Source organism: Oncorhynchus clarkii, chromosome 5 (genome assembly GCF_045791955.1).
Source record: "Oncorhynchus clarkii lewisi isolate Uvic-CL-2024 chromosome 5, UVic_Ocla_1.0, whole genome shotgun sequence".
NCBI classification, from domain to species: domain Eukaryota; kingdom Metazoa; phylum Chordata; class Actinopteri; order Salmoniformes; family Salmonidae; genus Oncorhynchus; species Oncorhynchus clarkii.
This window is the reverse complement of record NC_092151.1, coordinates 41,295,404-41,314,620: the sequence shown is the minus strand read 5'-3', so window position 1 is coordinate 41,314,620 and position 19,217 is coordinate 41,295,404. Positions and strand designations below refer to the sequence as shown.

Below are 19,217 nucleotides of genomic sequence, written 5' to 3'. Positions count from 1 at the left end.
AGTTTGCTGAGGAGAGTATTGGAAGCTATTTTGTAGATGACCACGCCGAAGTCGAGGATCGGTAGGATAGTCCGTTTTACTAGGGTAAGTTTGGCGGCGTGAGTGAAGGAGGCTTTGTTGCGAAATAGAAAGCCGATTCTAGATTTGATTTTGGATTGGAAATGTTTGATTCTGAGTCTGGAAGGAGAGTTTACAGTCTAGCCAGACACCTAGGTACTTATAGATGTCCACATATTCTAGGTCGGAACCATCCAGGATGGTGATGCTAGTCAGGCGTGCGGGTGCACGAAGCGAACGGTTGAAAAGCATGCATTTGGTTTTACTAGCGTTTAAGAGCAGTTGGAAGCCACGGAAGGAGTGTTGTATGGCATTGAAGCTCGTTTGGAGGTTAGATAGCACAGTGTCCAAGGAAGGGACAGAAGTATACAGAATGGTGTCGTCTGCGTAGAGGTGGATCAGGGAATCGCCTGCAGCAAGAGCAAGATCATTGATATTTACAGAGAAAATAGTCGGCCCGAGAATTAAACCCTGTGGCACCCCCATAGAGACTGCCAGAGGACCGGACAACATGCCCTCCAATTTTACACACTGAACTCTGTCTACAAAGTAGTTGGTGAACCAGGCGAGGCAGTCATTAGAAAAACCGAGGCCACTGAGTCTGCCGATAAGAATATGGTGATTGACAGAGTCGAAAGCCTTGGCCAGGTCGATAAAGACGGCTGCACAGTACTGTCTTTTATCGATGGCGGTTATGATATCGTTTAGTACCTTGAGCGTGGCTGAGGTGCACCCGTTACCGGCTCGGAAACCAGATTGCACAGCGGAGAAGGTACGGTGGGATTCGAGATGGTCAGTGATCTGTTTGTTGACTTGGCTTTCGACAGGCAGGGCAGGATGGATATAGGTCTGTAACAGTTTGGGTCCAGGGTGTCTCCCCCTTTGAAGAGGGAGATGACCGCGGCAGCTTTCCAGTCCTTGGGGATCTCAGACGATATGAAAGAGAGGTTGAACAGGCTGGTAATAAATTGAAATAAAATAATTAATAAACCTGTTTGAAAAACTAAAATAGACTGAAACTATTATATTTGACTCCAAAACAAACTAAAATAAAATTAACCATGACTGATGTTCAGTTTTAGTTTTGGTTGGGGAAAAATCTAATGGGGTTTTCATTTTTTTTTTTTCTAATTGGGTTTTCAAGCTTCTGAATCTGGCATGTCACATTGAGAATGGACGTGTTTGAGAGCATCAAAACAACTGCAGGCGACTGCTGACTGACTGATCTACAAGTCACCTTGCGTCATAAATAACAACTCATTAGAATTTGAAGATCAGTCAGTCAGTCTAAATGTACCCATGAAACATTGCGGTTTTGATCATCTTGAACATAACCATTGACGTTATCATTTAAATGTAAACTCAACAAAATAATGTTTCTACAAGCAGCACCCACAGAGATACATAAAGGTATCATCTTCACATGCAGTGCATTGGGAAAGTATTCAGAACCCTTTCCCTTTTGGAAATGTTGTTATGTCACAGCCTTATTCTAAAATGTATTCAATTGTTTTTTTTACTCTTCAATCTACACGCAATACCCCCATAACAACAAAGCAAAAACAGGATTTTAGACATTTTTGCAAAAGTATATAAAAAAAAATACTGAAATATCACATACAGTGGGGCAAAAAAGTATATAGTCAGCCACCAATTGTGCAAGTTCTCCCACTTAAAAAGATGAGAGAGGCCTGTATTTTCATCATATGACAGACAAAATGAGAAAAAAAATCCAGAAAATCACATTGTAGGATTTTTAATGAATTTATTTGCAAATTATAGTGGAACATAAGTATTTGGACAATAACAAAGGTTTCTCAATACTTTCTCAAAACACTGTGTACCTGGCCACCTTGGTTAGCGCGCACTGCGCCCGGCCCACCACAGGAGTTGCTGGTGCGCGATGAGACAAGGACACCCCTACCGACCAAGCCATCCCTAACCCGGACGATGCTAGGCCAATTGTGCGTCGCACCACGGACCTCCCGGTCACGACAGAGCCTGGGCGCGAACCCAGGGACTCTGATGGCACAGCTGGCGCTGCAGTACAGCGCCCTTAACCACTGCGCCACCCGGGAACCCGGAAGGAGGTTTACACTCGAAATCTCACGATACATGGCCCCATTCATTCTTACCTTTACACGGATCAGTCATCCTGGTCCCTTTGCAGAAAAACAGCCCCAAAGCATGATGTTTCCACCCCCATGCTTCACAGTAGGTATGGTGTTCTTTGGATGCAACTCAGCATTCTTTGTCCTCCAAACACGACGAGTTGAGTTTTTACCAAAAAGTTATATTTTGGTTTCATCTGACCATATGGCATTCTCCCAATCTTCTTCTGGATCATCCAAATGCTCTCTAGCAAACTTCAGACAGGCCTGGACAAGTACTGGCTTAAGCAGGTGGACACGTCGGCACTGCAGGATTTGAGTCCCTGGCGGCGTAGTGTGTTACTGATGGTAGGCTTTGTTACTTTGGTCCCAGCTCTCTGCAGGTCATTCATTAGGTCCCCCCGTGTGGTTCTGGGATTTTTGCTCACCGTTCTTGTGATCATTTTGACCCCACGGGGTGAGATCTTGCGTGGAGCCCCAGATCGAGGGAGTTTATCAGTGGTCTTGTATGTCTTCCATTTCCTAATAATTGCTCCCACAGTTGATTTCTTCAAACCAAACTGCTTACCTATTGCAGATTCAGTCTTCCCAGCCTGGTGCAGGTCTACAATTTTGTTTCTGGTGTCCTTTGACAGCTCTTTGGTCTTGGTCATAGTGGAGTTTGGAGTGTGACTGTTTGAGGTTGTGGACAGGTGTCTTTTATACTGATAACAAGTTCAAACAGGTGCCATTAATACAGGTAACGAGTGGAGGACAGAGGAGCCTCTTAAAGAAGAAGTTACAGGTCTGTGAGAGCCAGAAATCTTGCTTGTTTGTAGGTGACCAAATACTTATTTTCCATCATAATTTTTAAATAAATTCATAAAAAATCCTACAATGTGATTTGTCCAGATTTTTTTTTCTCATTTTGTCTGTCATAGTTGAAGTGTACCTATGATGAAAATTACAGGCCTCTCTCATCTTTTTAAGTGGGAGAACTTGCACAATTGGTGGCTGACTAACATTTTTTTTTGCCCCACTGTATACATAAGTATTCAGACTCTTTACTCAATACTTTGTTGAAGCACCTTTGGCAGTGATTGCAGGCTTGAGTCTTCTTGGGTACGACGCTACAATCTTGGCACACCTTTCTTGGGGAGTTTCTTCAATTCTACTCTGCAGATCCTCTCAAGCTCTGTCAGGTTGGATGGGGAGTGTCGCCGCACAGCTATTTTCAGGTCTCTCCAGAGATGTTCAATCGGATTCAAGTTCGGGCTTTGGCTGGGCCACTCAAGGACATTCAGAGAAATAGTTCAATCTTGGTTTCATCAGACCAGAGAATCTTGTTTCTCATGGTCTGAGAGTCCTTTAGGTGCCTTTTGGTAAACTCCAAGCGGGCTGTCATGTGCCTTTTACTGAGGAGTGGCTTCCGTCTGGCCACTCCACCATAAAGGCCCGATTGGTGGAGTGCTGCAAAGATGGTTGTCCTTCTGGAAGGTTCACCCATCTTCACAGAGGAACTCTGGAGCTCTGTCAGAGAGACCATAGGGTTCTTGGTCACCTCCCTGACCAAGGCCCTTCTCCCTGGATTGCTCTGTTTGGACAGGCGGACAGCTCTAATAAGAGTCTTGGTGGTTCCAAACTTCTTCCATTTAAGAATTATGGAAGCCACTGTGTTCTTTGGGACCTTCAATGCTGAATAAATGTTTTGATACCCTTCCCCAAATCTGAGCCTCGACACAATCCTGTCTCGGACCTCTACGGACAATTCCTTCAACCTCATGGCTTGGTTTTTGCTCTGACATGCACGGTCAACTGTGAGACTTTATATAGACAGGTGTGTGCCTTTCCAAATCATGTCCAATCAATTGCATTTACCACAGGTGGACTCCAATCAAGTTTTAGAAACATCTCAAGAATGATCAATGGAAACAGGATGCACCTGAGCTCAATTTCGAATCTCATAGCAAAGGGTCTGAATACATATGTAAATAATGTATCAGTTTTTTTGTATAGATATAAACTCCACAAAAAAAGAAATGTCCCTTTTTCAGGACCCTGTCTTTCAAAGATAATTTGTAAAAATCCAAATAACTTCACAGATCTTCATTGTAAAGGGTTTTAACACTGTTTCCCATGCTTGTTCAATGAACAAGTTGATGAACATGCACCTGTGGAACGGCCGTTAGGACACTAACAGCTTACAGACGGTAGGCAATTAAGGTCACAGTTAAGAAAACTTAGGACACTAAAGAGGCCTTTCTACTGACTCTGAAAAACACCAAAAGAAAGATGCCCAGGGTCCCTGCTCATCTGCGTGAATGTGCCTTAGGCATGCTGCAAGAAGGCATGAGGACTGCAGATGTGGCCAGGGTAATAAATTGCAATGTCCGTATTGTAAGACGCCTAAGACAGCGCTACAGGGAGACAGGACGGACAGCTGATCGCCCTCGCAGTGGCAGACCACATGTAACAACATCTGCACAGGATCGGCACATCCGAACATCACACCTGCGGGACAGGTACAGGATGGCAACAACAACTTCCCAAGTTACACCAGGAACGCACAATCCCTCCATCAGTGCTCACATTGTCCGCAATAGTCTGAGAGATGCTGGACTGAGGGCTTGTAGGCCTGTGTAAGGCAGGTCCTCACCAGACATAACCGGCAACAACGTCGCCTATGGGCACAAACCCACCGTCGCTGGACCAGACAGGACTGGCAAAAAGTGCTCTTCACTGACGAGTCGCAGTTTGTCTCACCAGGGGTGATGGTCGGATTCCCGTTTATCTTCGAAGGAATGAGTGTTACACAGAGGCCTGTACTCTAGAGCGGGATCGATTTGGAAGTGGAGGGTCCGTCATGGTCTGGGGCGATGTGTCACAGCATCATCGGACTGAGCGTGTTGTTATTGCAGGCAATCTCAACGCTGTGCGTTACAGGGAAGACATCCTCCTCCCTCATGTGGTACCCTTCCTGCAGGCTCATCCTGACATGACCCTCCAGCATGACAATGCAACCAGCCGTACTGCTCGTTCTGTGTGTGATTTCCTGCAAGACAGGAATGTCAGTGTTCTGCCATGGCCAGCGAAGAGCCCGGATCTCAATCCCATTGAGCACGACCATTCTCCCCAGACATGTCTGGGAACTTGCAGGTGCTTTGGTGGAAGAGTGGGGTAACATCTCACTGCAAGAACTGGCAAATCTGGTGCAGTCCATGAGGAGGAGATGCACTGCAGTACTTAATGTAGCTGGTGGTCACACACTATACTGAGTGTTACTTTTGATTTTGACCCCCCCTTTGTTCAGGGACACATTATTCCATTTCTGTTAGTCACATGTCTGTGGAACTTGTTCAGTTTATGTCTCAGTTGTTGAATCTTGTTATGTCCATACAAATATGTACACATGTTAAGTTTGCTGAAAATAAACACAGTTGACAGTGAGAGGACATTTCTTTTTTTGCTGAGTTTGTATATATACACACATTTGCTACAATTTCAAAAAATCTGTTATCACTTTGTCATTGTGGGCTATTGTGTGTAGATTGATGAGGAAAATGTGATTTAATAAATTTTAGAATAAGGCTGTGATGTAACAAAATGTGGAAAAGGGGAAGGAGTCTGAATACTTTCCCGAAAGCACAGTATATTTATTAATTCCATGATTGTACTTTTAGATGTGTTTATTTTTGTGAATTGTTAGACGCACTGCACTGCTAGAGCCTGGAACACAAGCATTTCGCTACACCCGCAATAACATCTGCTAAATATGTGTATGTGACCAATAACTTTTTATTTTCCTTTCTTTTATTTCAAAACAAAATCTTAAAACTAATAGAAATAAAAACAAATATAAAAACACAAAACCATGAAGTCTTTAGTAAACATATGACATATCATTTATTTGGTTGTACTGCCTCAAGGCACTGTAAAACAACACATTTCACTGCCCCTAGCTGGTGTATGTGACAATCAAACATCAGATTTTACTGTATGTTGACCTTTGAATCACCATTGTTGACACAAGAGGATGGTAGCATAGCATACATAGTAAAACCCCTTTCAAGCAAAATGTGTGCAAACAGAATCCCTTCCTCCTCCTCTTTTGCTCCCTCTCTCTAACACACACACCTGTAATGAGACGGTGTGTATATATATATATATATATATATATATACATACAGTGCCTTGCGAAAGTATTCGGCCCCCTTGAACTTTGCGACCTTTTGCCACATTTCAGGCTTCAAACATAAAGATATAAAACTGTATTTTTTTGTGAAGAATCAACAACAAGTGGGACACAATCATGAAGTGGAACGACATTTATTGGATATTTCAAACTTTTTTAACAAATCAAAAACTGAAAAATTGGGCGTGCAAAATTATTCAGCCCCCTTAAGTTAATACTTTGTAGCGCCACCTTTTGCTGCGATTACAGCTGTAAGTCGCTTGGGGTATGTCTCTATCAGTTTTGCACATCGAGAGACTGACATTTTTTCCCATTCCTCCTTGCAAAACAGCTCGAGCTCAGTGAGGTTGGATGGAGAGCATTTGTGAACAGCAGTTTTCAGTTCTTTCCACAGATTCTCGATTGGATTCAGGTCTGGACTTTGACTTGGCCATTCTAACACCTGGATATGTTTATTTTTGAACCATTCCATTGTAGATTTTGCTTTATGTTTTGGATCATTGTCTTGTTGGAAGACAAATCTCCGTCCCAGTCTCAGGTCTTTTGCAGACTCCATCAGGTTTTCTTCCAGAATGGTCCTGTATTTGGCTCCATCCATCTTCCCATCAATTTTAACCATCTTCCCTGTCCCTGCTGAAGAAAAGCAGGCCCAAACCATGATGCTGCCACCACCATGTTTGACAGTGGGGATGGTGTGATGAGCTGTGTTGCTTTTACGCCAAACATAACGTTTTGCATTGTTGCCAAAAAGTTCAATTTTGGTTTCATCTGACCAGAGCACCTTCTTCCACATGTTTGGTGTGTCTCCCAGGTGGCTTGTGGCAAACTTTAAACAACACTTTTTTATGGATATCTTTAAGAAATGGCTTTCTTCTTGCCACTCTTCCATAAAGGCCAGATTTGTGCAATATACGACTGATTGTTGTCCTATGGACAGAGTCTCCCACCTCAGCTGTAGATCTCTGCAGTTCATCCAGAGTGATCATGGGCCTCTTGGCTGCATCTCTGATCAGTCTTCTCCTTGTATGAGCTGAAAGTTTAGAGGGACGGCCAGGTCTTGGTAGATTTGCAGTGGTCTGATACTCCTTCCATTTCAATATTATCGCTTGCACAGTGCTCCTTGGGATGTTTAAAGCTTGGGAAATATTTTTGTATCCAAATCCGGCTTTAAACTTCTTCACAACAGTATCTCGGACCTGCCTGGTGTGTTCCTTGTTCTTCATGATGCTCTCTGCGCTTTTAACGGACCTCTGAGACTATCACAGTGCAGGTGCATTTATACGGAGACTTGATTACACACAGGTGGATTGTATTTATCATCATTAGTCATTTAGGTCAACATTGGATCATTCAGAGATCCTCACTGAAGGGGCTGAATAATTTTGCACGCCCAATTTTTCAGTTTTTGATTTGTTAAAAAAGTTTGAAATATCCAATAAATGTCGTTCCACTTCATGATTGTGTCCCACTTGTTGTTGATTCTTCACAAAAAAATACAGTTTTATATCTTTATGTTTGAAGCCTGAAATGTGGCAAAAGGTCGCAAAGTTCAAGGGGGCCGAATACTTTCGCAAGACACTGTATATATATATATATATATATATATATATATATATATATATATATATATATATATATATATATATATATATATGTATATATATATATATATATGTATATATATATATATATATATATGTTATTATTTTTTTTAATTACTATGCTCATGGTAGATATGTTACCATGGTAAGTTGGTTTAACCCCCGTGTTGGGGAGTCATGTAGTTCAACTAGTAACTTACCTCCATTTTCAAGTAGTGGTAGTTGAACTCAATTCAAAGCTTGGTAGCGTTTTCAATAGTTAATTCCTTTTTTTTGCCGTGCAGAGGTGTAGCTAACTACTGGAACTACATACTACTTTTTTGCTAAAGGAAAATAACATGTGGGTGAAGTAGGCAATCATTTTCCTAAACGGCATCAGACCTGCCTAATTCTCACTTTTGTGTTTAATTGGCTAATAACACATTCCGTTAACAATTGACCCCGGAATGATCTGTCGTGCATTTTGTAGTCTGTGACATTTCAGATTTAGATATTAGGCTTTTTCATGAAGTAGTTTGGATGTAGTGAACTACTTGTTCAAAGTAACTTTACTTAAGTAAAATGATATACATTTTTTTAAGGGTAGCTTTAGTGTACCTTAACTTCTACTTAAGTCATTTCTTGGTAAACTATGTTTTAAGAGGACCTTCCCCAACACCATTTAACCTTACCAATACTACCAGATCCAAATGTTTATCACAGACACCATCACATGGGATGCAGTAGCTGTTCATGGAAAACTTTGAACCTTGGCGTTAACAGCTCATAATTGTGACTGAAAGATGAATACAGGGATCCATTATTATTGTATAATTATTATTATTATTATTATCAGTTTGTAAGATAAGCCCCCTTTACTTTTTGGGCCTTAAACTGGTGCTTGACCTCATGCCTATATAGGCGTTATACATGTGCATATATGTCTCAAATTGAATTTAGTTATGAGGTATAGAGCCATGGAATTAATGTACAAGAGATTTTCATCTTCATATTCACAAAGTGATTGTGGTTCACCTCCCTTATGGACAAGCCAACATAATAAAATCATTTTAATAATGTTTTTTATACATGAAAAACTGAATGTTCATTTCCTTGTTTGTGCATCTTCGTGTAATAAAGTTTTCTATTGGTAGTTAGTCCCTACTCTTAGTGGCTGTAAAGTATATGGCCATGTCAATCACCTGTCCTGAAACTGTATATATTATGTTCCTTCCCAGTACCTTCCCTCAGTTCTCCACCTGCCGCCACCGAGGATTCTCGCCTCTTCTTCTGAACAGTACTGTCATTCAGCTCAACTACATCATACCGGTGAGATTTATTTCACAATAAGTTATCACATGGCTGGAAATCCTGTTTGTAGGTGAAGTAATAAGTATAGAAACTGTTTTGACAAGGATTTTTCACGAGTCAGGTTTTATCATGTTTTCATGACAAATATGCATGAATTCTCCATGGGAGAATTCTCCATACATTTTGCTTAGGCTCCTGGTAGCTTCTCTTGCATGGTGCAGAGAACTGAGAACACGGTAATAGTACCACAATGTAGGAACCATTTAGGAACAATAAGGAACAGAACAGCTAAGAGCCATTGTTTAGGTCGTACTTAACGATGACCTGTGCCATGTTATCTTCCATAGAGAGACCATGGCTGCCGTAACTCGACAACCAGGGAGCTACCATCCATCAGACTTCCAGACGGGCCTCTGCGACGTCTTCAGTGACTGTGGGACATGTAAGAGGACAGAAATTCCTATTTAACTAAGAGCGGCTGTATATCTTTTGTGCCTCCAGTATTTTTTCTTCATTTCATCCATGACTGAGCTAGCAGAATGGACTTAAAAAAAACATTTGCTTTCTCCTTCTCTCCTGGACTGAGAGTTAGAAACAGTATAATGTACTTCTACCGTACTTTCTCTCTCTCAGGTTGTTATGGTTGGTGGTGCTTCCCTTGTCTGAGCTGTTCTATCGCCAGTGATATGGATGAGTGTTGTCTGTGTGGGCCAACCATGGCCATGCGCGCCATGTACCGTACCAGATACAACATTAAGGAGAGTTCCTTTCATATACTGCAGCAATATAGTTATACGAGGCTCTATAACTGTTACTCGGTCACATGAAACATTCTAACCAGAGGGACAGGCTCAGATGTCTGAGGCTCTCCTTGCCTCTCTGCTGCACTAACTGTCTTGTTCGGTTTGGTGTCCAGGGCTCCTTGTTTGGGGACTTCTGTTCCATCTTGTGGTGTAGGGTCTGCTCTACCTGTCAGCTGAAGAGAGACATAGATCTGAGGAAGGAGCAGGGGATCTTCTGAGCTCAGGTACAAGCACGATTCTGTCCATGTTTCACAGCACAGCTACTTGTTTTCCGATAGGAACGATCTCACCCACCCACACACCTGAGTGCATCTTTTAAACCTTTGTGCTACAGCCAAATAGCTTATTACAAGGTCCCTTGCACACATCAGCGGGTACTGAAAGAGCTGCTCAAATAAGAGACTGATGTAAATGATGCCGTGCCTCGAATTGATGGGAGTGCTGTCGAAACTGTAATGAAGCCATAATGCTCATTGGACCTACTGGCCCCTTCAACCTTATGTAAGCGTAACACATTGAGTCATTTGTGTTCTTTGTGGCATGGTTCATCCTCATACAGTAGAACAGGTGAAGCGTTTTAAAGACAAGATGTACTAGCGTTTACTGGTATTCGTGTCTCTTTTCCTCTAGATGGCGCCAGATGCCTGAAGAAAAAGATTTGAGCTCCACTTCCAGTCTTCTGAATTCGTTTTTGCATTTGAGACAAGAAACAGAAAGCAATAAATGTCCGGTATTCTTTTTACCAAACATAATTTGTCAATATAAATGCTATTAAAACGCTCCAATGCTACAATAGTAGGACATGTATTGTGGCTTGATTATTCACAAATTCCTAGAAATTGCACATCATCAGTCAAATATATATATTCTCTTATTTTTTTTTTATGTTTCTCCCCCTTTACTGCTGGTATGGACCAATTCTATGTTACATTATAATGAATAAAATAAAAAATGATTGTACACAAAACAAGTAAAAGATCATCTGAGCAGCGATATAACTCAAGTCAGTTAATAATTTCTCAGACACACCTCAGGGTGAAGCACTGTACACATGTACAGGTTAAACTGGTCATTAAACTTTAGACCTACGAGTTACCCATATTTTGCAATAGAGATAAAGGCAGTGACAAACCACAAGTCCATTGGAGATTATGGCAGGTAGATTAATCATGTAATTGTCAAACGGAGCCCTGCCATACAGGAAGTGTTCCCCTCTGTTCCCCTCTGTTGTGTGTGATATGCTCATTTATGATACCTGATAAATACACAACCTCTTGGATATCTGTGGTGATACTGTTTGAGATTTTGTGTGTCACTGTCAATAGAGCAGAAGGGGGACTTTGGCCAGACATGAGGTCAGGTCATTGATGAACTGGTTTCCCAAACACTGATAAGAGTATATAGACATTTATTACCAAGAGAATCACTCACCATTACCAGGAGAAATACTCACCATTACCAGGAGAATCACTCACCATTACCAGGAGAATCACTCACCATTACCAGGAGAAATACTCACCATTACCAGGCGAATCACTCAACATTACCAGGAGAATTACTCACCATAGCTGACTACTGCAGTTGTCAATATGCATGGTAAAACCTACTTTTCTCCTTCTTCTCATCTCACCCTGCCTCTCAAGTAAGCATAGCTCTTTACCATTGAAATGTAAATGGTTGTATGTATTGTAAATGTTGTGTCACTTTATCAACGTCAATGTTTTGTCCATCAGATGTGCGGGGGGGGGACTCTAAGAAGGTAATGTATCCAATTCTAGTTATTTTGATACGAAGAGTTGAATCAACTACTTTTTCTTATGCAACTAAACATATCGGCCAATTTAAACAAATTAAAACTCTGGGAGGAAAGACTCACAACATGCAACTCCTCATCATGTGCTACAACTACCAGCTGCCTGGCTGTCCCTTGTAGGTTCCAGCATATTGGACAGAGCTGTGTGTGGATCCAACGGAGTCACTTACGCCAATGAGTTGTTATACAGGGAAACAGTCTGTTTGGATCTGGATTATAGGGGGACTGTGTATAGAAAATGCATGGCTAAATCTGGTTATGTAAAGCATTGTTATTAATTACTACTGCAATTTATCATCCATAAACTATTTGAGTTTCTGTATCACGCTGTAGTCTAATCAAACTGGCACAATGTCATTCTTACTGACGGGGTGTAAGTAAATTGTGATTCAAACGTTCTCTTTCAGAGAAACCAGGGGGAAGACACTAAGTGTCAAACGTGGACCTTGCTGAAGAAGTCGGAATTTGCAACTTCAACCGGATAAAACATAGCAGGAACACAAATTGTGATGAAAAAGAGCAGATTATGCAGAATATATATATAATTTTTTAACACAAACTTCTTTTTCAACTTTTATTCATCTCTTTGTTGATGTTGCACTCCAGGTCTGACAAAATGTCTCCAAACAGAATGTAACAAGATCCTCGCACAAGAGCACACAGCAACAAATAAAGAGTGTCAGTAGGAATTGCCCGTGTGTCTTTCACATTTCAACCTGAATAACAAACACCTTCACTGTGGGACACCAGTGTCTGAATCAAAGTATTACACGAGATGGCAACAACTGGTAACTTGATGAACCAATGGATTCAAGCATCCATTAATTAGTCCTAGAAAGATGAATGGTAACCTCCAAGCATAATCAACAGTAGAGAAACATGCTGGAGAACCACCAGATTGGAACTTGTCTCCAGGGAGAGAGAGCGAGAGAGAGAGAGAGACGGGACACTCGGCGAAGCTCTATCAGCCCATGCCAAAAAAACATCTGGATCTGGCTTCAACTGAACAATTTGGAGTTTGCAGTCCACAGTAGAGTACGGCGATGCACGATCTGGCATACCTTTGCCCAGCCAACCAGCCAAAACCTCTAGGGGAAACAATTGGGGGCTTTGTCCAAAATGGCACCCTCCATAGGGAATAGGGAGATGGGGTGCCCCGGTGTGGGTGATGTGTTCCATGCCAGGGGGTGTCAGTCAGTCTACTGGGTCATCTGAGCCTCTATGGCCTGGGCTGTCCACTCAGGAGCAGCCGCAGTGATCTTCTCCAGCAGGTTGTTCACCTGGAAACACAGAGACTGGATCTGCTTGTCCCAGGTGGGCAGGGGCTCCCGTGCTGAAAGACAGAGCAAGAGAGGGGGAGGGAAAGAGCGAGAGAGAGTTAAGTATCTTATTTAAAAAAGGAATAATGCTGGAGAAAAAAATCTGACACTGAAAAAGACAGTCCTTCCAAAAAAGCAAGCCTAGGATTATAGTCGCTCCAGATAGGAGCCACGGGAACCAGGTCCTAACCTAGAGAGGGAGGCATCTCATCCTCCTAGAGCCGACTGGGCAGCGGGCATAGCCGGAGACTTCTTTCAATAGAGGAGTCTGGGCACAGCTAACTACTCACTCTCAAAGTGGACGATTCCATCGATCTGGTCGATGAAGCCGTTCATGCGTCCCTCAGTGATCATCTGGGAGGCGATCTTCTCAGCCTGGGGGACAGGGACAGAGAGGGACAGCTCACTGGCATCTCCATGCACACTCACACTACACTACTGCACAGGAACACGGCAAAAACAAGTTAATACAAAGGCCCTGGGCCAGAAACACACCCTAGCCCCTTGCCTCTAGCCTTGGTGGACTGCTAGCCATATTGCTTTGCGTACAATCCTCTCAGATCCCCATGAAGTGGCTAGGGGGTAGGGGTTGTTTTTGGACTGGGCCAGTGAAAGATGATCAAATTCATTCCAGGCCAATAGGAGTATGAAGTGGTGTTAGTCTGTGTACATAACTACTGTAATACTTAACCACAACACAGCCAATGGGTATGGCAGCTGTAACGGTATGCATTACCTACAAATTACAATGTATTTCGGTCTCACCCAGCCCAATGGAGAAATGTAGTGTAGCGTCTCACTCCTGTTATAATTCACTAACTCCATCCCACTGTTCTATTTAATATCTACACTGTAAGTCCACTGTAGCAAGACATGCAGTTCATGTTCTTTCAATGATATACACACACACACACACACAGTAAATCTCACAGATTTACTCCTTTTCTGAACGTGGTAGCCTAGTCCATTTACACGTAAACCAATGAGTAGTTCACACAACTCTACAATCCTTTCAATTCAGCAGTTGAAAAAGGGGGAGAATGGGGACAGAAACAGTTGTAGCAACACATACTGTGGGATATAAGATATGCCTGTAATGGACGACTGGGTAACAACAAGAACCCAAATATCCAACAGAGAGGGGAACTCAGATTGCACTGTTCCATGTAGATAGAATAGAAATACTTAGTTCAGGCAAGCTCAGACCGTTCTAATGCCTGGATCATTAAAACCTAAAAAACCATCTCCACTGCTTTCCTGTCATTCCAACATAGGTAATTTATTTGTACAGTACAACATCTTTCTTTTCATTCTTTAATAACCTTCATTTACTACTTACCACAGAGACAATACATGACAGATGTCTTAGGTGGCCCTAAATCAACTTGATCCTTAATCAAGACTACATTGTCACACGGCTATGAGTACTGCGTCCCCAATCCCACTACCTGAAGAAGCCTACCTGGCAAAATACGACACAATACGAGTCTTTAGAATGACAAAAACAGCTTTTACGTTCACAAAAACAGAGATGAATAAACAGAGACCACCGGTATCATGAGGGGAGTGCACATTCAGTTCTGATTCTTTCACGTCTTCAAGCGAGACATTTTGAGAAAGACAAGAAAGAAAGAAAGAAAGAAAGAAAGACGAGAGAGAGACAGAGAGAGACAGAGCCAAACAAGGCTTTTATTTCAATTAATTTTAGTTCTGTATTTTGGGTTTCACACCTCATTCATTAGTAAAGTAGTGATTATGTTCCCTACCAGATTGCATCTGTAACCAGGGACCTCACCATCGGGACAATCGTCCTGCACAACAACATATATATTCAAAATGCAAGCCTTCTACGTAATGCTGCTTCTTTTAAAACTGACACTTCAACGTTCATATTACAATACCTCAAAATATTATTGCATTTATAGTTTGGGATAAATACTGTATGTCTGTGTTAGGGTGTTTTGAAGAAAATACAGAAAATAATTGGGGTTATTTCCCCCCCACTTCAACCTGTCATACTAAAAGGTTCTGGTTATGCCCTCAAAACGCTACTTTAATCATAAATCACATTCCCAATTCTTTCACTAAAAAGTAATTGTTTTCCATCAGATACTAAATGTCTTGAGGAATAAGATTCCTACACAAACTGTCATCCTTGATCACATATTAAAGAACAGTTTAAAAATGGGCCTGATTTTCACCATTTACAAATATAGTAAGTAACAGAACACATTACAAAAACCCTATACATATCCCCCCCACCCCCCACCCAAAAGCAACACTTACACCTGTTGGGGTCTTGTATGTTGAAATTCATCTTACCTTAGCGGGAGGGATCTCCAAAAGCGCTCCTAGCTCTTCAAACGTGATGTTGTTGTAAAGTTTGCTAGCAGACAGTAGGTTGTGTTCAATAACAGCTCTGTCCAATATGCTGGAGCCTACAAACAGAAACCCACAGTCACGCAGCTGAGCATATTTTCTCATGACACAAATCGGTAGAATAACTTAAGGGCCGCGGAGAGAGGGCGAGGCAGAGACTGACCGTCTGCCATGGTGGCCTTCTGGTGGGGCATGAGCATGGCCGCAAACTCCTGCAGCTGGCTCCCCCTGATGATCCGGTCCAGGTACATCTTCTCTAGGATGCCGTAGGCCGCCAGCTGCTGACAGCGCTCGTCTTTAAACAGGGTGGCTAACATACGGGAGCGCTGCTGGCCTGGAGAGAGAGGAGAGAGAGAGAGAGAGGAGAGAAGTAACAAGTTACTACTTGCCGCCCCAATAAAAGGCCAAGGCAAAATCCGGAGTCCCAAAAAACAAAAACAACGACGTAGCAATGGCACAGTCAGAACTGCTTTAACGGCACGCCGTCTTATGACGCTGCGACGGACAACACACCAAACCGTGCAAAAACAGTGGCAGGTACCCGCTGATGCCAGGATGGTGCAGTGGAGAGCGTGCTTCAGGGCCTCCTGACGCTCGGTCTCGTGGACGATGGACTTGTAGGAGAGCTCGTTGTACCGCTGCGCCGCCTCGATAAACTTCCTCCTGTAGTCCAGCACTCTGGCGTAGCACACTTTGTAGTGGACCTGTAGCTGTTCGTTGGTGGACTCGTTCTGGAGCAGAGAGGCCCTGTTGATGTAGGCCTCGGCCTGGACAGGGTCGTCATCCTCCAGGTACAGACGGGCGATCTTCAGGTACGTGTCCAACTTATAGTCTACGTTGTACTGCCTGGACAAGAGGGCAAGAAGGTTGGTTACTTGAATCATACGTGTTAGTGCTGAGCTAGAACAAAATTGGACACTCCCGGCGGGGTCCCCCAGCAATATATCTGGAAACACTGGACTAAAGTGACTTACTTCTGTCCTGTTTCCAGAGGAATGCCCACTAGAACCTGAGCAGCGTTTCTCCAGTCCTCCTCCTTCTCATAGATGGTGGCTAAGTGCTGTCTGATGGAGGCCACCTGGGGGTAGACATGGGATTTAGACATAGGGTAGACATGGGATTTAGACATAGGGTAGACATTTGTATTATTTCTTTCCAACCAGTGTCTAGCCTAGATCTGGGACACCAAGTGTGTGCACTGTGCACTCTGTGAGCAATCAAGTGCCAGACAAAAGAGAAAACCAGCAGAAACACAGGCCCAATGAGTAAAGTATTACAGTACTCACCTGTTCTTCAAAAGAGATGACCCTGGGCTGTATCTTCTCTAGTGTGAAGTGGTAGACTGCCTTGGCTGTGCTGTCAGGAAGACTAGGGATGTTTGTGCAGAAGTCTGTCAGCAGCTGTCTAGAGATCACTAAGCTGACGTTCTCATTGACCACTGCAGGGCAGGAGAGCATTACAGTTAGAAAGGGTATACAGTCATGTGATTTATGAGCTATGGTTGTACAAAGGAAACGGGGGAATGTATGTAGCACCGGTGTGCAGCAGGATGTATTCTATCCTTCACTTTGTGCAGGACACTCACTTGCTTCGACAAATGCTTTTAACGATTCCAATTGTTCTGCATCTGTGAATTGGATGGCCTTCTCCAGAATCTGTCGATATCTACAATCAATAAAAGGGTGGGATTAGATAGCGATCTTAAGTTATAAATGATATTCATGACTTGAGAATTGAACATTATTTTCACAAATGCACTTCCAGAAATGACAAAACGGAAATGGAATAGCAAGCCTATAATCACCAAATAAGAAACAATACACACATTGAAATAACAAGCAAAATACAGTTAAGTGGGTTAACTATTGTTACATGATTTGGTCTATACTCGCCATGGCGCCCCAGTAGCAGCCTAAGCAGAGAGCTCCTGTAAATATATAGATATTTAATCAAGTTTATATTGAATTAAGTTTAAGTGTTTTTAATTGCGTGTTATTTTAAAATCAGCTGTTATGTTTTTGATAACATGGAGTTTTATTGCGTATTTATGGTGGTTTTGACACACAAATCTGCAGGTGGGCTAACTCTTCTTGGCCTGGCTACTTAGCTGGCTGGCTAATTGTTTTTGTTCAAATTATGCATCTGGACACTGTACCAGCTTTTTAAGTTTAACCTGGCTGCTGGTTCCTGATCTTTTGAAAACATAAAGAAAAGACTCACCTGAAGATTGAAAGGAATGGGAGGTGCAGTAAAGGAATGCCATACTGAGGCTGAGGGCTTGTAATGAGGATGACTGGCTAGTGCTCTTATTTATTTTTATTTTTATTGTATTTATTTCACCTTTATTTAACCAGGTAGGCAAGTTGAGAACAAGTTCTCATTTACAATTGCGACCTGGAATTGTGTGTGGTAAGAATTCTGGTGCCCAGAGCTGCTGAGGGCCTCTGAGGCATCACCCCAAGCGGGTGCCATGTGTACATTATGAAGGAGAAGTCCAGTAGCTACATGACTCAGGCTGGTTCCCAGAGTAGCCCTCTACATGATCCTCACCAGACTCTTTCTCACCCATCTCCCTGACCACCTTCCTCTGATCAAGCCATGAACTGTCCCTCTCCATCTTTGGAGGATGCATGCTCTAAAAGATTTGGACTCTATTGGTTGACCTAACTATACTGTTCCATAGCTAGACTACTCATGATAACCTATTACTTGTGTGTTTTATGCTTTTCTAGAGATTTGAGATTGTTATGAAAAGCGCTATAGAAATGTAATAAATTATTATTAAAGGCTAGCTAGCTGAAGTTTATTTACTGTCTGTAGCTAGCTGATCGACTAGCAGTGCACACTGTTGAGAACAAGACCTTTGGCAAGACTTTTAACCACCGATACTGTCTCGCTAGCTACAAACCGGTAAAAGGTATACAACAGAGACGGAAGAGAAAGCGAGACATCCCAACCCCTCGTTGTTTCTTGTACATATAGCATAGTCAGCTACAGACCAGACCCAGCTGCCAATGCATTGGTGCCTATGGAAGAACCACAGTTAAACAGACCGGAACTTACCATTTTTTAAATGGTAAACGGCCTGAGTGGGACATCTTAATTTATCCACCATCTTTGGGTATAGCTGTACCGGTAGCTACAGTTTTATGCTAATTTGAGAACTAGCATAGCATCGGCGGCCTGCTCATTGACGCTTTATAATTCACTCTAAACGTGACACTCGGGTTGAAAGTAATGTATATCTCCATTCACATATATTTTCAATTTTTTTTGCTCAATACATACTTTCCAGCGAGATCTTTGTGGGATCCGCTTGAATTCATAAGCTGTGCAAGCTCCTGTCTCACTCCGGCCGCCATTTCTCCGACGAAGTGTCAACAAGGAGAATTCTCAGCTGACAAGAGTGTATGTCCACTTTACCGGCAGGAAGGTCCTTCAAGACTGGCAACCGACCTGTACAGCTCTCGTTTTGGTTTCTAATCTGGTATTAGTTAGCTTTTTAGACTTTACTGATAATATGATACATTGTTTTATCTGTATGGAACAGTTACAATTCTAACAAAAGTTATACTAGCTTTAGATAATTTTTCACGCCTGTTTTCCAAATAAATATTTTTGATATTATGGTAGTGAGACCAAATGCACGTCTATACTGGAAATGGATTAACCT

The 19,217-nt window shown here is 42.4% G+C and overlaps 2 protein-coding genes across 3 annotated transcripts; one reads left to right on the top strand and one right to left on the bottom strand.

Moving 5' to 3' along the window:
• The first annotated feature begins 9,188 nt into the window (after positions 1-9,188).
• LOC139410034 (placenta associated 8, tandem duplicate 2) lies at positions 9,189-10,251 on the top strand. The gene is made up of 4 exons (XM_071155463.1): positions 9,189-9,248; positions 9,578-9,672; positions 9,864-9,983; positions 10,142-10,251. Exons 2-4 carry the CDS (start codon positions 9,585-9,587, stop codon positions 10,249-10,251), a joined length of 318 nt encoding a protein of 105 aa, XP_071011564.1. The 5' UTR covers positions 9,189-9,248; positions 9,578-9,584.
• Positions 10,252-12,409: 2,158 nt separating this feature from the next.
• On the bottom strand, positions 12,410-19,014 carry LOC139408859 (COP9 signalosome complex subunit 4-like). Of its 2 annotated transcripts, XM_071153257.1 has the most exons (10): positions 18,833-19,014; positions 17,130-17,209; positions 16,831-16,982; positions 16,519-16,622; positions 16,086-16,390; positions 15,708-15,878; positions 15,488-15,603; positions 14,932-14,976; positions 13,456-13,540; positions 12,410-13,179 (listed from the first exon to the last, which is right to left on the bottom strand). In XM_071153257.1, the coding sequence occupies exons 1-10, from the start codon at positions 18,904-18,906 to the stop codon at positions 13,046-13,048; spliced, it is 1,266 nt and encodes a 421-aa protein (XP_071009358.1). In that variant the 5' UTR covers positions 18,907-19,014; the 3' UTR covers positions 12,410-13,045. The 2 variants fall into 2 exon arrangements, with proteins under 2 accessions (XP_071009358.1, XP_071009359.1); XM_071153258.1 differs by lacking the exon at positions 14,932-14,976.
• Between the last annotated feature and the right edge of the window lie 203 nt (positions 19,015-19,217).